The following is a 20,150-nucleotide window of genomic DNA, read 5'->3' as shown; positions in this document are numbered from 1 at the left end:
TCTCCTTCTGATATTCCAGTTACCTGCATACTGAGCCTTTTAATATTGTCCCACAGGTCCCTGCATTTTTATTTTCAATCTTTTTTCCCATTTTCTCAGAATGGCTATTTTCTACCAATCTATCTTCAAGCTGACTGATGTCCTTATGTCATCAACATTCTGCTGTTAATATCCAGTGAATGTTTCTGTTTCAGAGTTTGTGTTTTTCAGATCTATAATTTTCATTTTTTTTACCATTTCTATTTCTCTGCTGAGAGTTCCTATCTTTTATTTAATTCATTGCTAGACCTTTTATTTTTCCTTCAGAGCTGAGTTGTAAGAGCTACTATAACATTTATTTCTTCTAACTCCAACATCTGAGTCAGATCAGAATATGTCTCTGTTGATTGTTTTCTCTTGAGAATGGGTCACATTTTTGCATTTATTCACTTGTGACATAATTTTGTGTTGTGTCATAGATATGTTGCTATGTGGTAGTATTTGAGTTCTCTTATATTCCTTTGAAAAATGTCGTTTGCTTCTTTTTTAGTGTTGTTTTGGCAGGTAATTAATTTTATTGGAATCAAATACACTCTGCATTTTGGACTGCCCTACAAGTCTCACTTTAGTTCATTTGTCCTTTGCTCAGTTTCTTAAAGTCTATCCTGTGCCTGTGCGGTTTGTGAAAGAGTTTATATATCGATTTTAAGGCTGTCCCTCCCCTGCTTCCTTCTTTTGGTGATGTTCACTTCACTTTCCAACAACTGTAGTTGTCCTTACCTCTGTTCTTTGCTTCTTCAGACCTCCTGGGTTTTCCACCAGAGTGGAAGCTACACCATACTGGGCCAAATATTGCCTGCACTCAGGCTAAAAGCACAAAAATTGGGACTCTCACACTATTTGTTTCTTTCTTTCAAGTGTTTACTTCCTTCCAGAATCTGCTTGTTTTTCTTCACTGAAATGTAGTTTGGAAGGGGAAAAGGTGAAAGGAGGAAGCCTAATTTAAAAGTCCAGCAAGATTTTGGTACCTAGGGATAGGGTAATATTAGTTGAGACAAAAAGCAGTGAAAAAAGTTGGTATTTTTCTGGAGTCAGAAACAACAAGACTTGGACATTTTAAAAGGAATTCTACCCAAGAGGACCCAAAAGCACCAAATTCAAAATATAATTATTCCACTCAGGAAATATCTTTCTTGTTTCATATTAGTCCCTTCCTCACCCTCCCATCTGCTTCTTCAATCCTTTAAAGGCCAAGAACTTCAATTAGAACTTTAGAGAAAGAGGTAGAGGGAGAATTAAGGAAGAAGCTGACAATACCCCTTTTTCTTTCCTCAGTTTTCCAATCCATGGCCAGACCCAAATTTGGGGAGGGGAAGCTTTAAATTTGGATAGAGCGGTCAAGGGAGGGCTCTCGGAGGGGGTGGCATTTGGCTCAGGGCCGGAATGAAGGGCATAGTGTTATGAAAATGCCCCTAACCATGCAGATTGCTGCACTCAGCATCACCTGTGAAATGGTGATTTACTCTTCTCCTCTTTTGCTCGCAGGCAGCTCTCGTTTTAGCCACCTGACCAGGTTGTTTGGGATTCTGTTTCAGGTTGTGGCCCAGGCGGTCTTATTCATGTGTATGAACACAGCTGGCATCTTCATCAGTTACCTGTCCGACCGGGCCCAGCGCCAAGCCTTCCTGGAGACGCGAAGGTGTGTGGAGGCCAGGCTGCGCCTGGAGACGGAGAACCAGAGACAGGTATCGCGTCCCCCGCTGCTCTCCCAGCCAGCCTCGGCTCACACGGAGGCTTCTTCTCCCCACAACGCTTCCTGGTTCACATGTGTTCTCTCAGAGTTTGCATCGGGATTCCAGACTTTAAAATAGTTATGTTCGACTAATGGGTCAAAGTGGGCTTTTCTTTTCTCCAAATTCAATTAATTGTTCCCCAAAGAAAATAAAACTAGTCACAAAGTGGTTGGTTTTCTGACATCTTTGACTGGCATCTATGTTTGCGAACAAGGCCACGGTTCCTAAAAATCATCAGCATTCTCATCTTTTACCTTCCCTCTTTGAGAGTGTAAGTTGCTATTTGAAATAAAGGTTTTCATTGCATTAGCAGTTCCAATTGTGGTCATCTCATGTAAGAATTGTGTACATAAGTAGTCTGTAATACCTCGTCCTGGCTTTTGGAAGAGATCACTGTGGACAATCAGTGCTATCCCACACAAGGCCAGCGCAGGGTAGGGGAGGCGGTGGGAGGAGCAGGATGGGAGGGTCGAGGGCAGCGACATGCTCCGGTTTAGAGAGGTTGAGATAATGGCACTCCTTGGACATTCTGATTGGATGCATGGGCTGGAGACTTGAAAAATACCTTTCGGCTTCAAACAATATGCTTCCCGAAATGGAAATTCGCTTTCAAAGACTAAATATTTTCCCTTATTGAAGCTATTCATATATTCAAAAGTCAGCTATGCCTTTGCCTCTGAATGCAATTTTCAAAGAAGATTATCAGGAATGTGTTTAAAATTGGCTCTAGAAGCAATGGATAGCCTCTTCAGGATATGTGCTCTTGGGCATTCTGTGCTCAGTAGATATATTACTTCTGCCATACTATGCTTTTATTTTAAATTACATCTGTGGAGGCACAATTGTTACATTGAGCTTTATGTAGTAATAGTTAGAGAAATTATAAAGCAGAAATTATAAAGAAAAAATATTTTCTCCTTAATTTCATCAAATCATCAGTAAAATATTGATTTTAAAGTGAGTGAAGCCCAGTCTGTGATAGTGGATGAGGAGGACAAGGAAAGTAGAGCTTGGCAAGCCTCAACTCCCTCAGCTCTATGTTATTGCCAAGGGCAGAGAGGAAACTACAGGATTTCCAGATTCAGTATGAACTTTGCAGCCTTCAGAATTAGGAAAGTTCCAAGTTAACATCTATAGCTGTTATGGAACCTCATAATAATTTTATTTCTCTGTTATATCCCTGTGGAATAATTTAGAAATAGAATGTTAAGAAAGAAACTACCTTTTACAATAAGCATAAACATCTCCCAGGACTATATATTTCATTCCCCTGCCATGGGATCTGGGCCAATTCAGAGAATGCTGCCACATTAACAATTTATTCATTCAGCTGTTCTTGATGCTCTGTCACTATTGGAGCTGCAATTGTGGGTGAGTTGTCTGAAATGCTCTGTCTCCTTATTTAGTGTTAATAAAATTTCAGAGACACTAAAAATGATTGCCATGTCATATCATTAAGACTTTTCCTATCCTTCCAGTTGGGTATCTTGGAATCACTATAATATAGTAAACTAATATGGTGGAGGGATCTTCCCCCAATTCTGTTTAATCTTTTTTAAGCTGGTGGTAAGAGAGAAAGAAAAGAATGGTATTCAGAGGTGAGAAGAAATGACAACTAGAATGTAGTGAGAGGTTCCCTAGAGTTCATGCCATGCCACAGGTTCTCTTACTTCCAAGTTGGGCCACCCAAGCCACTTAATTTCTCAGTCCTAGGTCCTCATTCCCACATGGGGGAAGTATCTTCCTCCACTGCATTGTATTTGCCTCAAATGTGAAAATAGATATAAAGCAATGCAAAATGTTAGCCTTACTGTTTACACTGGTGAAATGCAAAAAGGCTATCTTTTGATAAGGGAGTCTTTGTTTCAAAGATGAAGTAAAATGTGCTGTAGGATTGTAATTCCTATGTCCACAAATATGATCAAGTATTTTTGGTAGATTGACTGTTCTCCACCCCCTCGCACCCTCCAAATCAGGGAAGTATTAGCCATAGCTGACTTTATATCAGATAGTACTAAAGTTACTTCCCATTGACATTTGCTCTCTGCCTCAGGTTTCTGTCATCCTTGAGGACTTTCCCTGTGGTAGATGGGCAATGCAGTTCAACAAAGAAGGCACAGGCTTTTGAGTGATACACTCTGGATTTGAAATCTTTGCTTGGTTATTTACTAGCTTTGTGCTTTGGAGCAAGTGACTCTGAGTCTTAGTTTCTCCATCTTTATTGTGGGGATAATAATACCATTCCTGTAGGGTCTTTTTAATGGTTAGAAATACTGAATGTAATGCCCTTATATAGGCATTATTATGCACAATGATTTATATGAATCTGCCGGCACAGCTCAGTACCGGGAGGATTCATTTGAAAACATATTATGTATTGGGTTGTCTCACTTGAAACCCCAATTTAAGCCTATTAATATGGAGGAAAACAAGGATGGTTTTTCTCAGATGTGCAGCAGTTGAAACTCATTGTGAGGCTCCATATATTTTGAAATATCAGGTGTCATTAACAGACTTGTCCCCATTTACCTCTTATCATAGCTAATTACAATGACATGACAATTGAAATTCTACACCACGTGATGACACTGTAAGGGCCTATATGATGGCAGATAAGTTTTCCCTGAATAATCTAATGGCATTTTTTGCCTTACAATTGCAGAAACAAAGGGGCCAAATTCCACAGAAATGGTCAAGTTTTGTGAGGGTTTTCAAGTATTTGCTTTATCCCATGGTAGAATTTAGAGAAAAATTTTAAATGACCTAATTTATTAAAAAATAAATTCAGTTATTTATTGAGGGTCTACTATGTGCCAGGAACTCTACTGGATATTAGGAATATAATGGTAACTAACACTCAGTCCCTGACCTTACAGAATTTGCCAGGTAGAAAAGGAAACAGATGACTACAAAATCACCTATGGAAACAGTGGACAGGTCAAACCTAAAGTGGAAGCTCAGAGAAGTCTTCCTAGAAGAAATGTGCTGTGTTGACACTTGAATGATGTCTAGGTTTAGCTCAGTGTATAGGAGGTGAAGAGTACCCTGTAAAGAGAAAACTGCACATGCAAAAAGGACAACATAGTTTGTTGGGGCATTTATGAGCATTCCCATGATCTTCTTTCATTTATCTCTCTCTCTGTCCATTCATGCTATAGATACAGAGACAAATAAGGTTCAATCTATTCTTCGAAAGGGACTAGAGAATGAGTAGGACTTTACTTATTCAATGAGAGGGAAGAAAGAAATGACCAAAGACACTGATGATACAATCTATTGAAGGACAATGCTGGACAGTAGGTCTTCCTTGATGCCCACCAGCAAAATTGTGTGCTTTCTTCAATGGGACACCACAGTAACTTTCTATTCAATTAAAAAAGTATTGGGAAGCAGATATGAGTCAAGCATTTAAGCGCTCATCTACCACATGGGAAGTCCTTGGTTCAGTTCCTGGTGCCTTCTAGAGAAGACAAGCAAGACAGTGAGCTGGCATGATGGGTTTGTGTGGCAAGCTGATGGAACAAGAGGATGCAGCAAGGAGACACAGAGACAAAACACAGTGAGAGACACAGCAAAGCAGGGAGCAGAGGTCGTTAAAGTAATTGAGTGCCGACATGGGAGGTCCCAGGTTCGTTTCCCAGTGCCTCCTAAAGAGAAGATAAGCAAACAGCAAGCACAAACAGTGGGAGGAAGGGGGATAAATAAATAAAGTAAAATTTTAAAAAATGGTCTAAGCAAATATGGCATTAAAGTTAAGCCTTAGTCTCAAAGCCAAACTCAGCATGTAAATGTGTTGCCTTCCCCCCAGCATGGGACATGACTCCCAGGGATGAGCCTCCCTGGTGCTGAGGAATTAGTACCGAGTACCAACTGATGATGTAACTAGAAAATGACCTTGAATAAAAGGGTCAACTCAGACCAGCAGAATATCTCAGTCTACATATAATACCAGGAGTTAAAAATGCTTTTTGACCTGAATAAAAGGGGAAAATGGAAAGGACAACTGAATTTATATGGCTATGAGTCTCCAAAAAGAGCTGGGAGGTTAGCAGAGGGGTTGCCCTTATGCACACTTGAGCAGAGTCCCAGAGACAGATAAAAGTAGATGCAACCCCAGGTATTGGTTCTTCTGAGGGCTACAGAGACCCACAGGTTCTATGGTCATGGCAGATGGAGTTCAGTGCCATCTCAGTTGGCCCTTCTCTGGAGTTTGTGTTTCTGTGTGATAGAGCTGGACTTAGATGTGATCTTTGTCCACAAGTCTCTCCTGTTACTTTTACCAGATCTGTAGTTGGTGCTGGGGTTTAATGTATACCCAGGGAACCTGAATCTCTGGACTGACCATGTGATAGCCAGGCCCTGAGCCTCAACAGACTTGCAACTCCTACACTCTGGTTTATTGGACTTACCCCACTCATCTAACATGGAGGTGAAGAAGGTCAACCACCACACCAGGGAGCCAAGAGTGCCTACAACTGAAAGCAGGAGAATTGCATCCAGCATCCATGTGGAATCTAAGCCCCCTCTTGATATAGATGTGGAGTGGACACAACCATTCTAAGGTCCACAGGATGGAGGGACAGAGTATGGATTAGAGTGGACTTACTGATATTCTATTCATGAACTACTGTGATTAGTAATCGAAGAAAATGTGGCATTGGTGTGGAGAAAGTGGCCATGGTGGCTGCTGGGGGTAGGTAGTGGGAGGAAGAGATGTGATGTGGGGGCATTTTTGGGACTTGGAGTTGTCCTGGGTGGTGCTGTAGGGGCAGTTACTGGACATTGTATGTCCTCCCATGGCCCACTGGGTAGACTGTGGGAGAGTGTGGGCTATGGTGTAGACCATTGACCACGAGGTGCAGGGGTGCTCAGAAATGTATTCACCAAATGCAATGAATGTCTCATGATGATTGAGGAGGTTGTTGTTATGGGGGGAGGGGTGGAATGAGGGGGATGGGGGGTATATGGGGACCTCATATTTTTTTAATGTAACATTAAAAAAATAAATAAAGACAAAAAAATAAAGTTAAGGCTTGAGGATGCTGAGAGATGGTTAGTCTGTTTATTTGAACTATTTTGCAACTAGAATAAATTAATTTTTTTAAAGTATTGAATGTTTACTATGTATCAGGTATTGTTCAGAGTACATATAAAAATGAACACAATTTATTACATATCTCTATTACAGATTATCACACTGGATCTCAGTCACCTTTGCATGCCTATTTGTTACTGGCTCTTTCTTCTGTGTTTCCCATGTAGCAGAGCCTGAAAGCCAATGTGGGATATGTATTTCTGAAATAAGTGAGATCATCCATACTTAATGGTGGTTTCTAATTATCTTTCCAAAGAATAATCACTAGGCAGTGGCTAGAAGGTAAGTGACTGTGTACCATGTTGCCTCTTGCTGGAGGGTCCCATCACATGATGAGACACTGGGAAACAGGCCTTCTCCTGGGATGACCTGAGGTTGCATGAATGGTTCTGGAGGTCAAGAACAAGTAGGCAGGAGAGAAGAGTAAATGCTAACAGCCTTTGTTCAATTTCCCTTCTAACCTAAGCTTTTAACTAAGCTCCTTGAAAGAGTCTCTCCACTTTACAGTATCTCACTTCCTCCCATGGTAGCTGGCACTGTACCAGGCAGGAACTACTGAATGCATCCAAATGTTGACATTTTTTATTTCAATGACTTGGTTTCAGGATAAGGGGTTGGGCCTTGCTTTCTGGAAAGCAAGGACTTTGTCTTTTTTTCCTTTTGTAATAGTTTGAGCCCTAGTTGCAACTGGTACTGAGCATGCCAGTATTGTTTCCTATCTGTCTGGTCTCTTGGCTTCCAGCCTCTGTTCCTCCAGTCTGGTCTCCATCCAGAAAGTCTGGTCTGCTTCAGAAGGAATTACAGCACAGGGGTTAAAAGCAAAACATTCAGCATCTGAGAGAATGTGTACAATTATACTCCTGAACTTCCTGGCTGTGGGGTCTTAGACAAACTACTCCTCTCTGGAGTCTGATTTCTGTGGGATAAAATGGGCATAGTGATCATAACCTCCTCCAAGGGCTGGGATGAAGATTAAGGATCTAAAGCTCTTAACCCATGGCAGAGTAAGGCAAAACATATGAGAAAGGATGCTGCGAAAGTGAGAGTGATGCCACTCTTCTCTTCAGGGAAACCCCCATTCCCTCAAAGATAAAATCCAAATCCCCAAACATGGCCCAACAGGTCCCCTAGGACCCAGTCTCCATCCTCTCACTCAGATCAGATCTCACAATTCTGTTTCAGACTGTGACAAATGACCATCAACTCCCTGAACTGCTATTCCTCCTCCCTATCTTTGCTGTTCGTTTCCCTCCTGTGGTGCATCTATTCCTTGAAAATTCTGTCTGGCATCTCCTCCTCTGAGAGGCTTGGTCTCGCCTCCCCATGTTGAATTGGGATGTTTTCTTGCTCCCAGCAGGCCTTGGAAGTTAACATTATGATGTCCTACTTTCTGACATTTCCTAGTTTGCGTTTCTCTCTTTTCACCACCTCTAAGAACTATACTTAAAGGGAGCTATTCCATAATCATCGATCTTTGATTTCCTGGTGTCCATCTAATACAGAGCCTGGAATATAAGATCTCCAGACTAATGTTTATTTAACTAAATTATATTGGCTTTAAACTTTAGCTCCTAACTTCAGATTCTCCAGTGTAAAACTAAAAAGACCTGTGCCCATGTGATCCCCATTAAAAACTTGGGGGAAGTGGACTCATCCAATATAGCAGAGACTGGGACAAACCAAGCACACATCTGCTAAAGACCTGGTAGGGGAATTTTCCATCTGGATGCCACATCTTGGAACATCTCTCTTTGGGGAATTAGCTTCTAATTATAATGTTTTTTGTAATCCCATTTCTCCTCCCAAATGATGCAAATGGCACTTATTTATTTTAAATATTAAAATGAATTAATTGTGGTTTTTATTCAGCTCTGAGAATTGCCTAAATCTCCTTATGGTAATCGTGGCATTTCGAGGTGTCTCAGAAGCTCTGGGGGTACTGAAATAAAGTTTCTGATGATGCCATATGTTGAAGCAGCAGGAAGATTATTTTTAAATGAAGCAGATGTTGTAGCTGTATTAAAGCAATTCCATTCAACTGAAATAACTTTGTTTGACAATATTGGTGTAAGGGAGTGGTTTGGACAATAGAATGGGTGAGGAAGTTTGGTTTCATGCTAAGTTTTACATTGACTGGTTTGGTTCATCTTGTGCCCTCGCACCTGGGGAATTATTATTAATGCTGTGGATACTTTTAAGTAGTAAAGCAGAGCCTTGGTCCTTCATTCCTTTATTCACTAGTCAAGGCAGTTCTTTTTTGCTCCGACTAGATGGATCTTGTCATTATAATTCCTCTACCATCAGGTCATTTTCCTGCTACTCTACATCTCTTACAATCAAGGTACCCACGTACCATCTTTCATGTTCAGCTTTATCTGTTATTAATATATTTCACTTTCACTATTCCCTAGTTTTGGCTGGAATAGTCACTGTTTCCTACACTTTCTTCTTACCTCCTGTGACAGTTTGTAGCTGGGTGGACCACAAAAGATCATGTCCTTAGAGCTAACCCATTCCTTTGCATGTAAACCTATTGTAGACAGGACCTTTTGACCTTCTGACCTTTTGATTAGATTCAGTTAAAAGTCCTTCCTTTGGATTAGAGCACTTAAGTAGGACATGACCTAGGGTGGGTCTTAATCTTTTTACTGGAGTCCTTTATAAATGGAGGAATAAAATCCTCAGACACAGAAAAAAGCTGCAGAGACAGAGAAACACTGAAAGGCTGAGAGAGAGGTCTCAGAGGCCAAAGGCTAGAATCAGCAGAGCACAGAGGTACAGAAGGAGGCCCTTGAGAGGCTGAAAGAGAAGAGGCCCAGCAGAGAGGGGAGAGATGAGCCATGTGCCTGATGACCCGCACTGAGCTCCAGGAGAAAGTAAGCCTAGGAGGGAAGGCAGAGACTGGCAGAGTCACCATTATGCACTGCCATGTGCTTGATCACCCACAGCTGAACTTGGAGAAAAAGCATCTTTAGATGACACTGCATGTGCCTAATTGCCCCAGCTGCATATTGTTGAGACAACCTCTTTTTTTGAAGATACATAGATCACACAAAATGTTACATTAAAACGTATAAGAGGTTCTCATACACTATCTCCCCACTCCCGCACATCCACAACCTCTTTCATCAGTGTGGCACATTCATTGCATTTGATGAATACATTTTGGAGCACTGTTTACACAGCATGGATTATAGTTCACTTTGTAGTTTACACTCTCCCCCAGTCCATTCAGTGGGTTATGGCAGGATGTATAATGTCCTGCATCGAGACAGCCTCTCTTGATGATGCCTTGATTTGGATACTTCCATGGCCTCAAAACTGTAAGTGTTTAACCTAACAAATTCCCATTATAAAAGCCAACCTATTTCTGGTGTATTGCTTCCAGCAGCTTTTAGCAAACTAAACACCTTCCCACCCCCATGCCTTTGTTTGTGCTCTTCTCCCTAACTGCTATAACCCTTCCTTTCATCTCTAAACCTTAACCACCCTTCAAAGCTGTGCTCAAATGCCACCTCCTCCACAAAGAACCTTTGTTATCCTCCCAGCTGTGATTTGAGTATGGCATTTGTATATTTCTTTATGGGCATAAGGTCTTTCTACATCTGCTATGCTCTTGCCTTACCCTTCCTTCTACATTATGAACTCTTTGAAAATGCAATGTATGCTATATTTGTGTTCTACACAATTACTCTGGATCCAGAAAGAGAGAAACCTGAGGTGGGAAGAAAAGCAGAGATAATCATCATATAATGGGTGGCACTAATTGTGTTTTCTCACAAATATTTGTGAATAAATAGATTTGGGATGTTCTCTCCCTTGTTCTCCAAAACCAGGAGTCCAGTCTCTCCTTGGCAGTTAAGAATTCCTCTCTTTTCTTCCATCTACCAGTCCAATTTCACCTTCTATTTTTCCTTTATATAAATGACATCAACCTGGGTAGAGTGCTGCTTAAGCATATTTTAAAAATAAATAGGGATTTCACCTAGAGCCATCTTCTTGATGACGCCTACAAGCATCTCTTCCTCCCTGCTTCCTTTCTCTAATTGTCAATATTCCTGAAAAAAATATATTTTTATCACCATCCTCCCCCCGATATTTTATGCTCTACAACTGTACTATTCAATAGAACTTCTTGTGATGAATAGAAATGTCCTATCCCTGCATTATCCAATAGTTTCTAAGTATATATGACTTTTGAGCAGCAGATGAGCTGTAGTTAATATGACTGAAGAATAAAAATTTTAGTTTTTCATTTTAACTAATTGAAATTTAAATACAAATAATCATATGTGACTAGTGTCTCTGTATTAGCACATCTCCATGATCTAAACGTTTCCACACAACTCTACCTATATTAGTTAGATCTGTTTGTAAGTAACTGGAATCTCTTCCTGTTCACTGAAGAAAATAGATCAGGGGAATTTATTGTTAAGGCCACAAGGGAATGTAAAGGAAGTCTTAAATGGAGAAATGCTTAGGACCCAGAAGCAGCTAGAACCAGAAAATGGAGATCCACTAGAAATCCAGGGAGCTTTCTGTCCACCTTTGATCCTTTCCATGCATCTGCTTCGTAGTCTCCTCTCCACAGCAGCTTTCTCTGATGTATGTGGTGTATAGTGAAAAATGGTTGTGACAAAAATTCTTGAATGTTTATACCACTTCTAATCTGGAGAAGAGTCCAGAGTGAAAAGGAAGCTCCTAGCTTCAATTTAAAAATACTGGGAAATGAAATCTGATTGGTCAGGCTTTGGTTGGGTGCCCACGCCCAGACCAATCACAAGAGGCAGTGGCATCAGCAGAAAACAGCTGCTGGGATCCTGCCCCACTTGTGACAGTACCTAGTTCCGTCCTCCACCCTCCAAGAGTTTCTCTCAGCAGTCCTGGTCTTCTAATCACCACGTGGATGGCTCCTCATTAGCACTGGCCCCTGCTGACTCACCCTTCTTTTCTTGATGCTCTCCCCTCCCTTAGAGGCACTGATGATTTGGTTCTCTTGGGTTTCCTTCCTGCCTCTAAGATTTCTATGCTATCTTCATGTATCACCCTTTCTCCTTCATTATAACCCTTAAATGCAAGCATTCTTCAAGGGCTTCTACTTGACACCTTCTATCTTGTTTTCCTCTTCTGTTTCTTTTGGTAATTAATCATAACTTCAACCAGCACTTCTGGATTGTTCCCATGTCAGCATCTCCAACACCAGGTTCTTTTACAATCTCCTAGCACCCCTACCCAGGTTTTTTTCTGATCTCCTAGCACCCCTACCCAGAAGCTTGCTGGACAGCTTCATCTGTACCTCCCACAGGTGCCAGAGCTTAGCCTGCCCATTACTTCCCCCTTTCAAAAGTAGCACTTCTCTGTCTATATGACACATCCATTTACATGATCCATTCACATTAACCATGATAACAATTCCTATTGATCTAACTCCATGGTGTATGTATTAACTGTCCCTATATTTTCATTACTAATGCTGCTTGATTTAAGTCCTCTCAATTCTTCCTTCTACTACAAAATAATGTTCTAACTGGTGCTAACCAATTCCTAACTAGTGCTACTTGGACAAACCACCTCAAGTCAGTCCACCCTAAAATTCTTCTTGAAACAGAAGCTCTATTTTCTTTCTCCCCATCTTCTTCAAGGTCTATGAAATAGGAAACTCTACAAATGTATGGGGCATCATGGAAATGTATAGGACATGAAGCCACTGCTTCTTCCCATGTTTCTTGTTCCTCTCCATCTTATTGTTAAGATAATGAGATGGGCTTTCATCAGCCTTGTTTTTCCAGAAAGTGGGCTTTGTGTTTTAGTAGGGTATGCATTCCAAGGCCTTTTTTGTAGGGTAACTGACCTTTATGGATTACACCAAGAGGCTCTCTTACACTCTGGCCTCTTGGCCATTGGGAGGCACTGGAAGGAGACTAGAGGGTAGAAGGGCAGTGAGTTTGGGATATTTATCTCCCAATTTCCCATCCTGTTGGGCTGTAGATTGACAGTGGCTGCAATTCTTTACCAAAGGCCACAACTCCTGTCAGGAAGTACTGCCTTCAGCTACCAAGCTTGCTGGGCTTCAAGGATGAATGTGACATCTCACCCTTCCTGTCCTTTACCATCCATTTTTGGGGTTCCTTAACTCTTCATTCAACTCCTCTCCATCACCTCTTTTGAGATGCCAGTGCTGAGGTCCCCACCAGGATCCTGAATATTACAGGGTCCTCTGCATGGTATGCCCTGCTTCTCTCTCTTCCTTTCCTCTTCCTGTATTTGTAGGGTAGTTTAGTAAAGCAGAAAGATCCTGGGCTAGAAAATCAGAAAAATTCTGCTTTGTCCAAATTGGTAGCCACTAGCCACATGTAGCGATTAAGGGCTTAAAACGTGGTTAGTTTTAATTCAGATGTGTTGTGAGTATAGGATGCACACTAGAGTTTGAAAACAGCATGAAAAAGGAGCATAAAATACTTATTAATAACTTTTTATGTGTTGATTACATGCTGAAATGATAATATTTGAGGTTATATTGGGTTGAATAAAATATTCTATTAAAATGAATCTGTTGTTTCTTTTTACTTTCGTTAATGTGGCTCCTAGGAACTTTAAAATTGCCTGTGTGCTTGTACTGTATTTCTACTGGCAGTGCTTATCCAGATGCTTGTCCTATTTCTATTTCCTACTTGCTAGTATGACTCTGGGAACATTGTCAAACCACTTTGAGTATAAGTTTCCCCATATCTCCATTAGAAATGGTAATTCCTGACATACCCATGGGGGTATTTTAAGAGAAAAATAGCATAATGTCAGAAAACGTGTTATTTAAAATGTGAATATTATAACAATACAAATGTTAGGGCTATTTCTGTGAAAATCTCACCAGTTCCCTAAATTGATGCTCAGAGGTCTCCCCTTAAAGAGCCTCTTCTAATTCTTCCAGCCATAAATTATTTAGTTTTCCTTTTAGTTAACATGGGTTTTTCACATTTTGCCTTATATTGCAGCACTGTGAGTCCCTTTAAATGCCTGTAAAAATTTGAGCAGTGGCAGAGGTCTAGTGTTAATGGCTTGTCACCTTCTTGTAATAGCTGAAGGCTCAGTTTATCTCCTGTGGGTGGGACAACAACTCTTGCATCCCATCTGGCTCCTGTTTTTTTGCAATCTTTCTAGTTTTTATTTTCATGTCCTGGCATTGTGGAAGGAGTGAAGACGTGGAAGAAGGACAAATTTGATTCCTAGTTCTCCTGGATGACCTTGGTGTGCCACTTAAACTCTCTGGACCTTTGGTCCCTCATCTTCAAAGATGATGATCCTAGCATCCCAAGGTTGCTGTGAAGAAATCCAACTGCATATAGTGTATCAGTCAGGGTCCTCCAGAGAAAGAGAAACAACAGGATTTAAGTTTGTTGATTGGTTGATTGATTGATTGATTGATGTATTTATTATAATTTTTATTTTAATTTGCTCATGTGATTATGGGGGCTGGCAAGTCCAAATTCTGTAGGACACAGACTGGAGGCTGGAATTTCTAGTACGAGTGATGTCAAAGAAGTAAGTCTGAATATCTTAGGTGGGAAATTTAGGAAGGAGTGGGGGGCAATTGTCTTGAGACAGAATTCCTTCTCATCAGTGGAACCCTCAGCTCTCTCTCTTAAGAACTCCAACTGACTACTGAATGAAGGCCCACCCACATCACTGAGAGCAATCTCCTTTCCTTAATCTCAACTGATTGTAGATGCTAATCCTATCTATGAAATACCTCCATGTAGCCATTAGGCTAGTGTTTGAGCAAATACGTGGACACCAAAACCTAGCCAAGCTAATATAAAATTAACCATCACATATGAAAGCACTGACCCAATGGCTGGTGTAGTTGAGAATTGGGGCTTGTGGTTGGTCCTTTAGTTATTGAACTACCTGTGCCATATCCTGAGTTTTACCACAGGACACACTCTCATTCTAACATCTACAGTTCCCTATTTATGTTCTTATATTCTGATTTAGCATCCATGGGTACTGCTAATTTTGAACACGCTTCTTGATTGAAAGAGAGGCCATCACCCTGCATTCACTGCATACAATTAACATTTCTAGAGGCAGTCCTAACAAAAAAAATCAACCACTATCACAGTCCTCAACACCTTTGATACAGGGTGGAGAAGCCTAGAAACAACTGAGGAACTATGGGGGGGGGGGTGGATTTACTAAATCTATGCAGGGAATTTTAATTAAATAAATTAGAATTGGAAATCTAACACAGCCCAGCTACAAAATGCCAAAGGGAAGGCATATTTTGTTGGCTTAATATACAGTAGAAGGCATATTTCAAAAGGGATTGGGAGTGGTAGTAGGATAGAGGAGGGGATGATTAATATTTTTAAATGATATATTACTAAAATAGCTTGTTTTAGCTGGAAACCTGGAAATATACATTCATTTGTCAGTTTTCTGGTGCAGTTCATTGAGTACAGGTCCATCAATTGAAGTCCTCTATTTTGTATAAACCACACCCAAAGTGGATTGGCCATCAAAGAGGAGAAATAACTTAAAGGCAACTTTCAGAACAATCAGAGTACAGAAATTTTCTAGAAATTTTATTTTGTTCCAGTCTTTTGCAAATGCCTTGCCCATACCTAATTTGAAAGCAGTCTTTTTAGCAATGAAACTCTGAGGATTTCCAAAGCTTCTGACTTACTTTTTAAAGAAACAAAAGTTCCCTTTGTGCATTCATATTTTGTTGTTTATACCACATCCAATTAAATTTGGTTGTAACAGTAGTAAATACGCTAATATAAACAGATTTTGAAATAAATAGTGCTGCCTCCTGCTAAGGACATGACACAACTGATGGAGAAGATGTGGATGGGTGGACTAGACAGAGGTTGGCTAGCTATGAGTATTCAGAATACTGATGAGTATTCAGTAGGACAAGCTGGCAAGTCAGTCAAGGGAGGTCTACTATAATGCAATGCCATTCTGTAAATTATTTACAAAAATCCACAAGATCCAAATTGATCTTATAAAAATGTGAAACTACTCTTGATTAGCAGTTGACATCTACAGAGTTGAGACAGAGGCTGAAAACTTTGCTGTCAAGGTTAGAATAAAGCTGGCCTAGGATGAAATAATCACGTCAGCCTCCTCCATTTGCTCAACCAGTATTGAGCTTCCCTTGCTCAGGTTGTTTGTTCTTTGAGTATTTCCTATCTTAGTGAATGGCACCCCCTTCCATCAGGCTTCCAAGCCCTCCCATCCATCCCTATCCGTATCCAGTCACAAGTGGGCGGCGGATCTCCTTCCTGGCCACCTCTCACATCACAACCCTCCCAGCCCCCATTATATCCCTTCCTCCTCCATGGATCACTGCAACAGCTCCTTAACTCTGCAGTTTGTTTTCTGTGCTGTAGCCAGAGTGATCCTTCTAAAAGTGAAATCTCGAGTCATTTCCATGCATACAACACCTCCATTTGACTTCCCACTGCATTTAGAAAAAACTCTGAACCATTTCTTCCCTCATTTTCCACCTTCAACATAATTCCTCTGTGAAATTAACAATAACCAAGCTTCCTGGAGCACTTACTATGTGCCAGGTGCTATAGTATGTGCTTTGTATATTTCATTTAATCCTCAGAACAACCCTTTGAGGTGGGTAATGCTTTTATCTCTTTTTTTTGGATGAGAAAATCGATAAACAGAGAGGTTAAATAGCAGCTATTAAGTTGCAGAGCTGGTATTCAGACCTAGACTATCTTGCTCCAGAGACCTCATCCCCAACCTTAATGCTATATAGACTAATGAAGTTTCTTCAACACACCAAGCTCCTCATGGCCTGTGCCTCATCACACTTTTTTTCTCTCTGACAGGGTGGCTCTTGCTCTTGGAATGGCAGTTCACAATCTCTTTTGGTTTCAAGTCACAGGAAACCCAATTTGTATTGACCTTGGCAAGAACGTATGGCCTCATGTTATTGATATATTCAAGGTCAGGATGAGCTTTGAACAATGATCATATGGAGAGACATGTAGAGACATGGGAAATGAGTTTTCTTCACTTGGGGATGCTATTCCAGTTAACATTCCCCAAAGGAACACAGAGAAGGAGACCCAGAGGCCCATGAGGCACCAGCTTCCAATGAAGTCTCCATGAAGTCTCCCACCATCAGTGATATGGCCTGAGTGGGCTGAGATCTGGTTGGTTCCTTGAGAAGCTCTTTGCCTTTCTCACACAGGATTTCTATGTCCTTCTGACTCCTCAAAACGATTCAAAATACTTTGGCTTTGCACCTGATGGCCACCCAAGTACAAAAAACTGCTAACAACCCAGAAGGTTTCCAAGGTGTATAGTCCTCCTCCCAGATCAGTTTTAGACCTGCCTGAGGTCCATTCCTAATCAACCTTCAGACATACCTTGGTCCAGCAACACAAACTACAGCTATCTAATACATTTGGTTGATTTCATTTAATTCAGGACTCAGCTAAGGTATCATCAAACCAAAATTCCACACTAAGTAATTTTCTCGAACCCTCTTCAATGCTTGCAGAATAGTATCAACAAATGTGTTAACACTATCGGTTATAGTTTCCTGTTTGCTGAAGGAAAATCCATACAATGGGTTGGCATAAACAATGGGATTTTATTGGCTTGTGGTTTTGAAGCTAGGAGAAGTCCAAAATCAAGGAATCATCAAGGTGATGCTTTCTCCCAGAACACTGTGGCATTCTGAGGCTGGCTGCTGGTGATCCTTGGTCCTTGACTCTTTAGTCACATGGCAGTGGACATGGAAACTTCTCCTGCATTCTCTGTTTTGTTGGCTTCCAGCTTCTGGCTGCTCTCCTGTGGCCTTCTATCTCTCTGTGACTTTTACTATATGGCCAAAAGTAATAGGATTAAGACCCATCCTGATTCAGCTGGGCCATACCTTAGCTAAAGTAACCTCATCAAAAAGTCCAATTTATAAGAGTTCACACCCACAGGAATAGATTATGACTTAAGAACATGTTTTTCTGGGGTACACATCTCCAAACCACCACACCATCCATTAGGTTCAGTAAATATTTTTGGAACCCATACTAAGTGCCAAGCCCAGAGTTAGATGCCAGAAATAAAAAATAAGATTTTAAGTAGAATTTTAAGAATAAACTGGAGCTTACAAACATGACACTTTCTGAATTACCTTGTAGGCCTGTGTCATGTTTTATATATCCCCCACTAAATTGGATGTTTCTTGATCCTTGGAGGATGTGATGGTTAATTTCTTATGTCATCTTGGCTAGGTTCTTGTGTCCAGTTCTTTGATCAAGCAAGTACTGACCTGATTGTCACTGTGTGGGTATTTCATAGATGTATTTACAGGTGCAGTCAGCTGATTGCATTTACAGCTGATTGCATCTACTTTTAACAAAAGAACTTGCCCTCAGCAATGAGAGGATTCTCCTCATCCAATCGGTTGGAGATCTTAAAGCCAGAATTGGGAGTCTCAGAAACCAGAAGGAGACTTTCTATTTCTCCTTCAGCCAGCCAACTTCACCTGGGGAATTCATTGAAACTTCATTGGAATTCCCAACTTGTGACTTCTTTTGAGGAATTCAACTTCACCTTCATTTAGTTTCTACCTTACAGCCTGCCATATAGAATTCAGACTTGCCAATCCCTATGGTCTTGTGAACCAGGCTCTAATAAATCTCTTAATATTTACATATTTCTCTGGAGAACCCTGACTGATGCAGAGGATTTGGATTTTTTCCCTTCTATAATACCTACTCTGACATTTAGACATTCACTAGCATTATGTCAAGTGAATAAAATAATGATTGAATTAAGGAGCATTTCCCATGAGATTCCTACTGCAAATGTGTATTGTTGAAGAATATTAAAGAATTATTTCCCTTCTCTCCTTAGTCAATTAGACAACAGATTTTTCAGAGATGTTCCTCTCCAACAGAGTATATTCCTGTTGAACTTTATACTCCATCAGATCATCTTTCTTCATTCCCATTGTCCAACAGAATTTGCAGTTTAGCTCTGTGGGAGATACCACTTTTGTATATTAATCGCTGGGATGTAAATATTTCATCTTTATGCCTACTGTCTCCCAACAGTTCAAAGCATTTCATTTTTCATATCTATTATCCTGTATTTCAGATTTCACATCTATTATAAATGATATCTCTGTGGAACATGCAAGAGACAGGTGGTGCCCCGTGCCGATTGCCTTGAATATTTTATTGCAGTTGGTTCTCTCAACTCTCTAGATGGAAAATGTGGGGTGAGGCAGAGGCAAAGCTTCTCCACTGCTCTCCCCAGAGCAGAGAACAACTTCCATAGATTTGCTCTGCAGGACAGGTTTGCTAAATTACAGTTTTTTGGGCTCATGTACTATATGGTGTTCCACAGTAAATTATATAGAGACATGGAGAAGATTTTGACAAGGCTGTTAGACCTGGGTGATCCACTGAACCCCAGTCTTACCAGTTGAACTGTGTCCCCAAAGGATATGTTGAAGATCTAAACTCCAGTATCTCAGAATGGACCTTATTTGGAAATAGGGACTGAGCACATGAAATGACCAAAATTAAGATGAGATCATACTGGAGTAAGGAAAGCCCTATATAACTGGCATCCTTATAAGAAAATTCTATGGATGACTCTAGAAAATATTTGTCAGTTAATAAAATGATGCCAGAATCGTAACAGTTGAATTAGAAGCTAAGACTTTACTGTGCAGAGACTGTTCAAATAACCTTCTGAAACATGTGCTGTGGCATAATTATCATCAGGTATCTATGGAAACAGCTGCACATTAATATTTGAAATAGACAATAATTCATTTTATCTGTCCACATGCAGCCACAGGTGAGGTAGTGCTCCAAGGCATCAGCATCTTCCAACACCTAAAATCGTGATGGTTTCCCTGCACAGAAGTGAATGTCTCCAGAAACTAATGAAGCTTAAACTTCAGGGCCTCCCACTTACTGTGTTGTTTTTCTTAAAGAGGACCCATCAAATTATTCTCTGCAGGATCCACAAAACCTGTTCTTGGAGGAGATAGAATGTTCTCTCCCCAGATCACCTTTAGGACCTTCACCTTGCAAAGACCCAAAAGTTACCTGTGTTCAATCCTGGAGGCCAGTTTCAAAATGTATGTGGGGAAGTGGACTTGGCTCAATGGCTAGAGTGTCCGCCTACCACATGGGAGGTCCACGGGTCAAACCCAGGACCTCCTTGACCTGTGTGGAGCTGGCCCACGCACAGTGCTGATGAGTGTAGGGAGTGCCCTGACACGCAGGGGTGTCCCC

The 20,150-nt window shown here is 40.8% G+C and overlaps 1 protein-coding gene across 5 annotated transcripts in view; it reads left to right on the top strand.

Moving 5' to 3' along the window:
- Window positions 1–20,150, top strand: part of ADCY8 (adenylate cyclase 8) — a 284,440-nt gene that overhangs the window by 79,630 nt on the left and 184,660 nt on the right. For all 5 annotated transcript variants that reach the window (XM_058276038.1, XM_058276042.2, XM_058276041.2 and 2 more), the window contains exon 2: window positions 1,575–1,724. In XM_058276038.1, the coding sequence (XP_058132021.1) occupies window positions 1,575–1,724 (150 nt within the window). The remainder of the gene's footprint in view (window positions 1–1,574; window positions 1,725–20,150) is intronic.

Source organism: Dasypus novemcinctus, chromosome 14 (genome assembly GCF_030445035.2).
Source record: "Dasypus novemcinctus isolate mDasNov1 chromosome 14, mDasNov1.1.hap2, whole genome shotgun sequence".
NCBI lineage: Eukaryota > Metazoa > Chordata > Mammalia > Cingulata > Dasypodidae > Dasypus > Dasypus novemcinctus.
The sequence above is the reverse complement of the archived record's forward strand: the minus strand, read 5'-3'. Positions and strand labels throughout refer to the sequence as shown.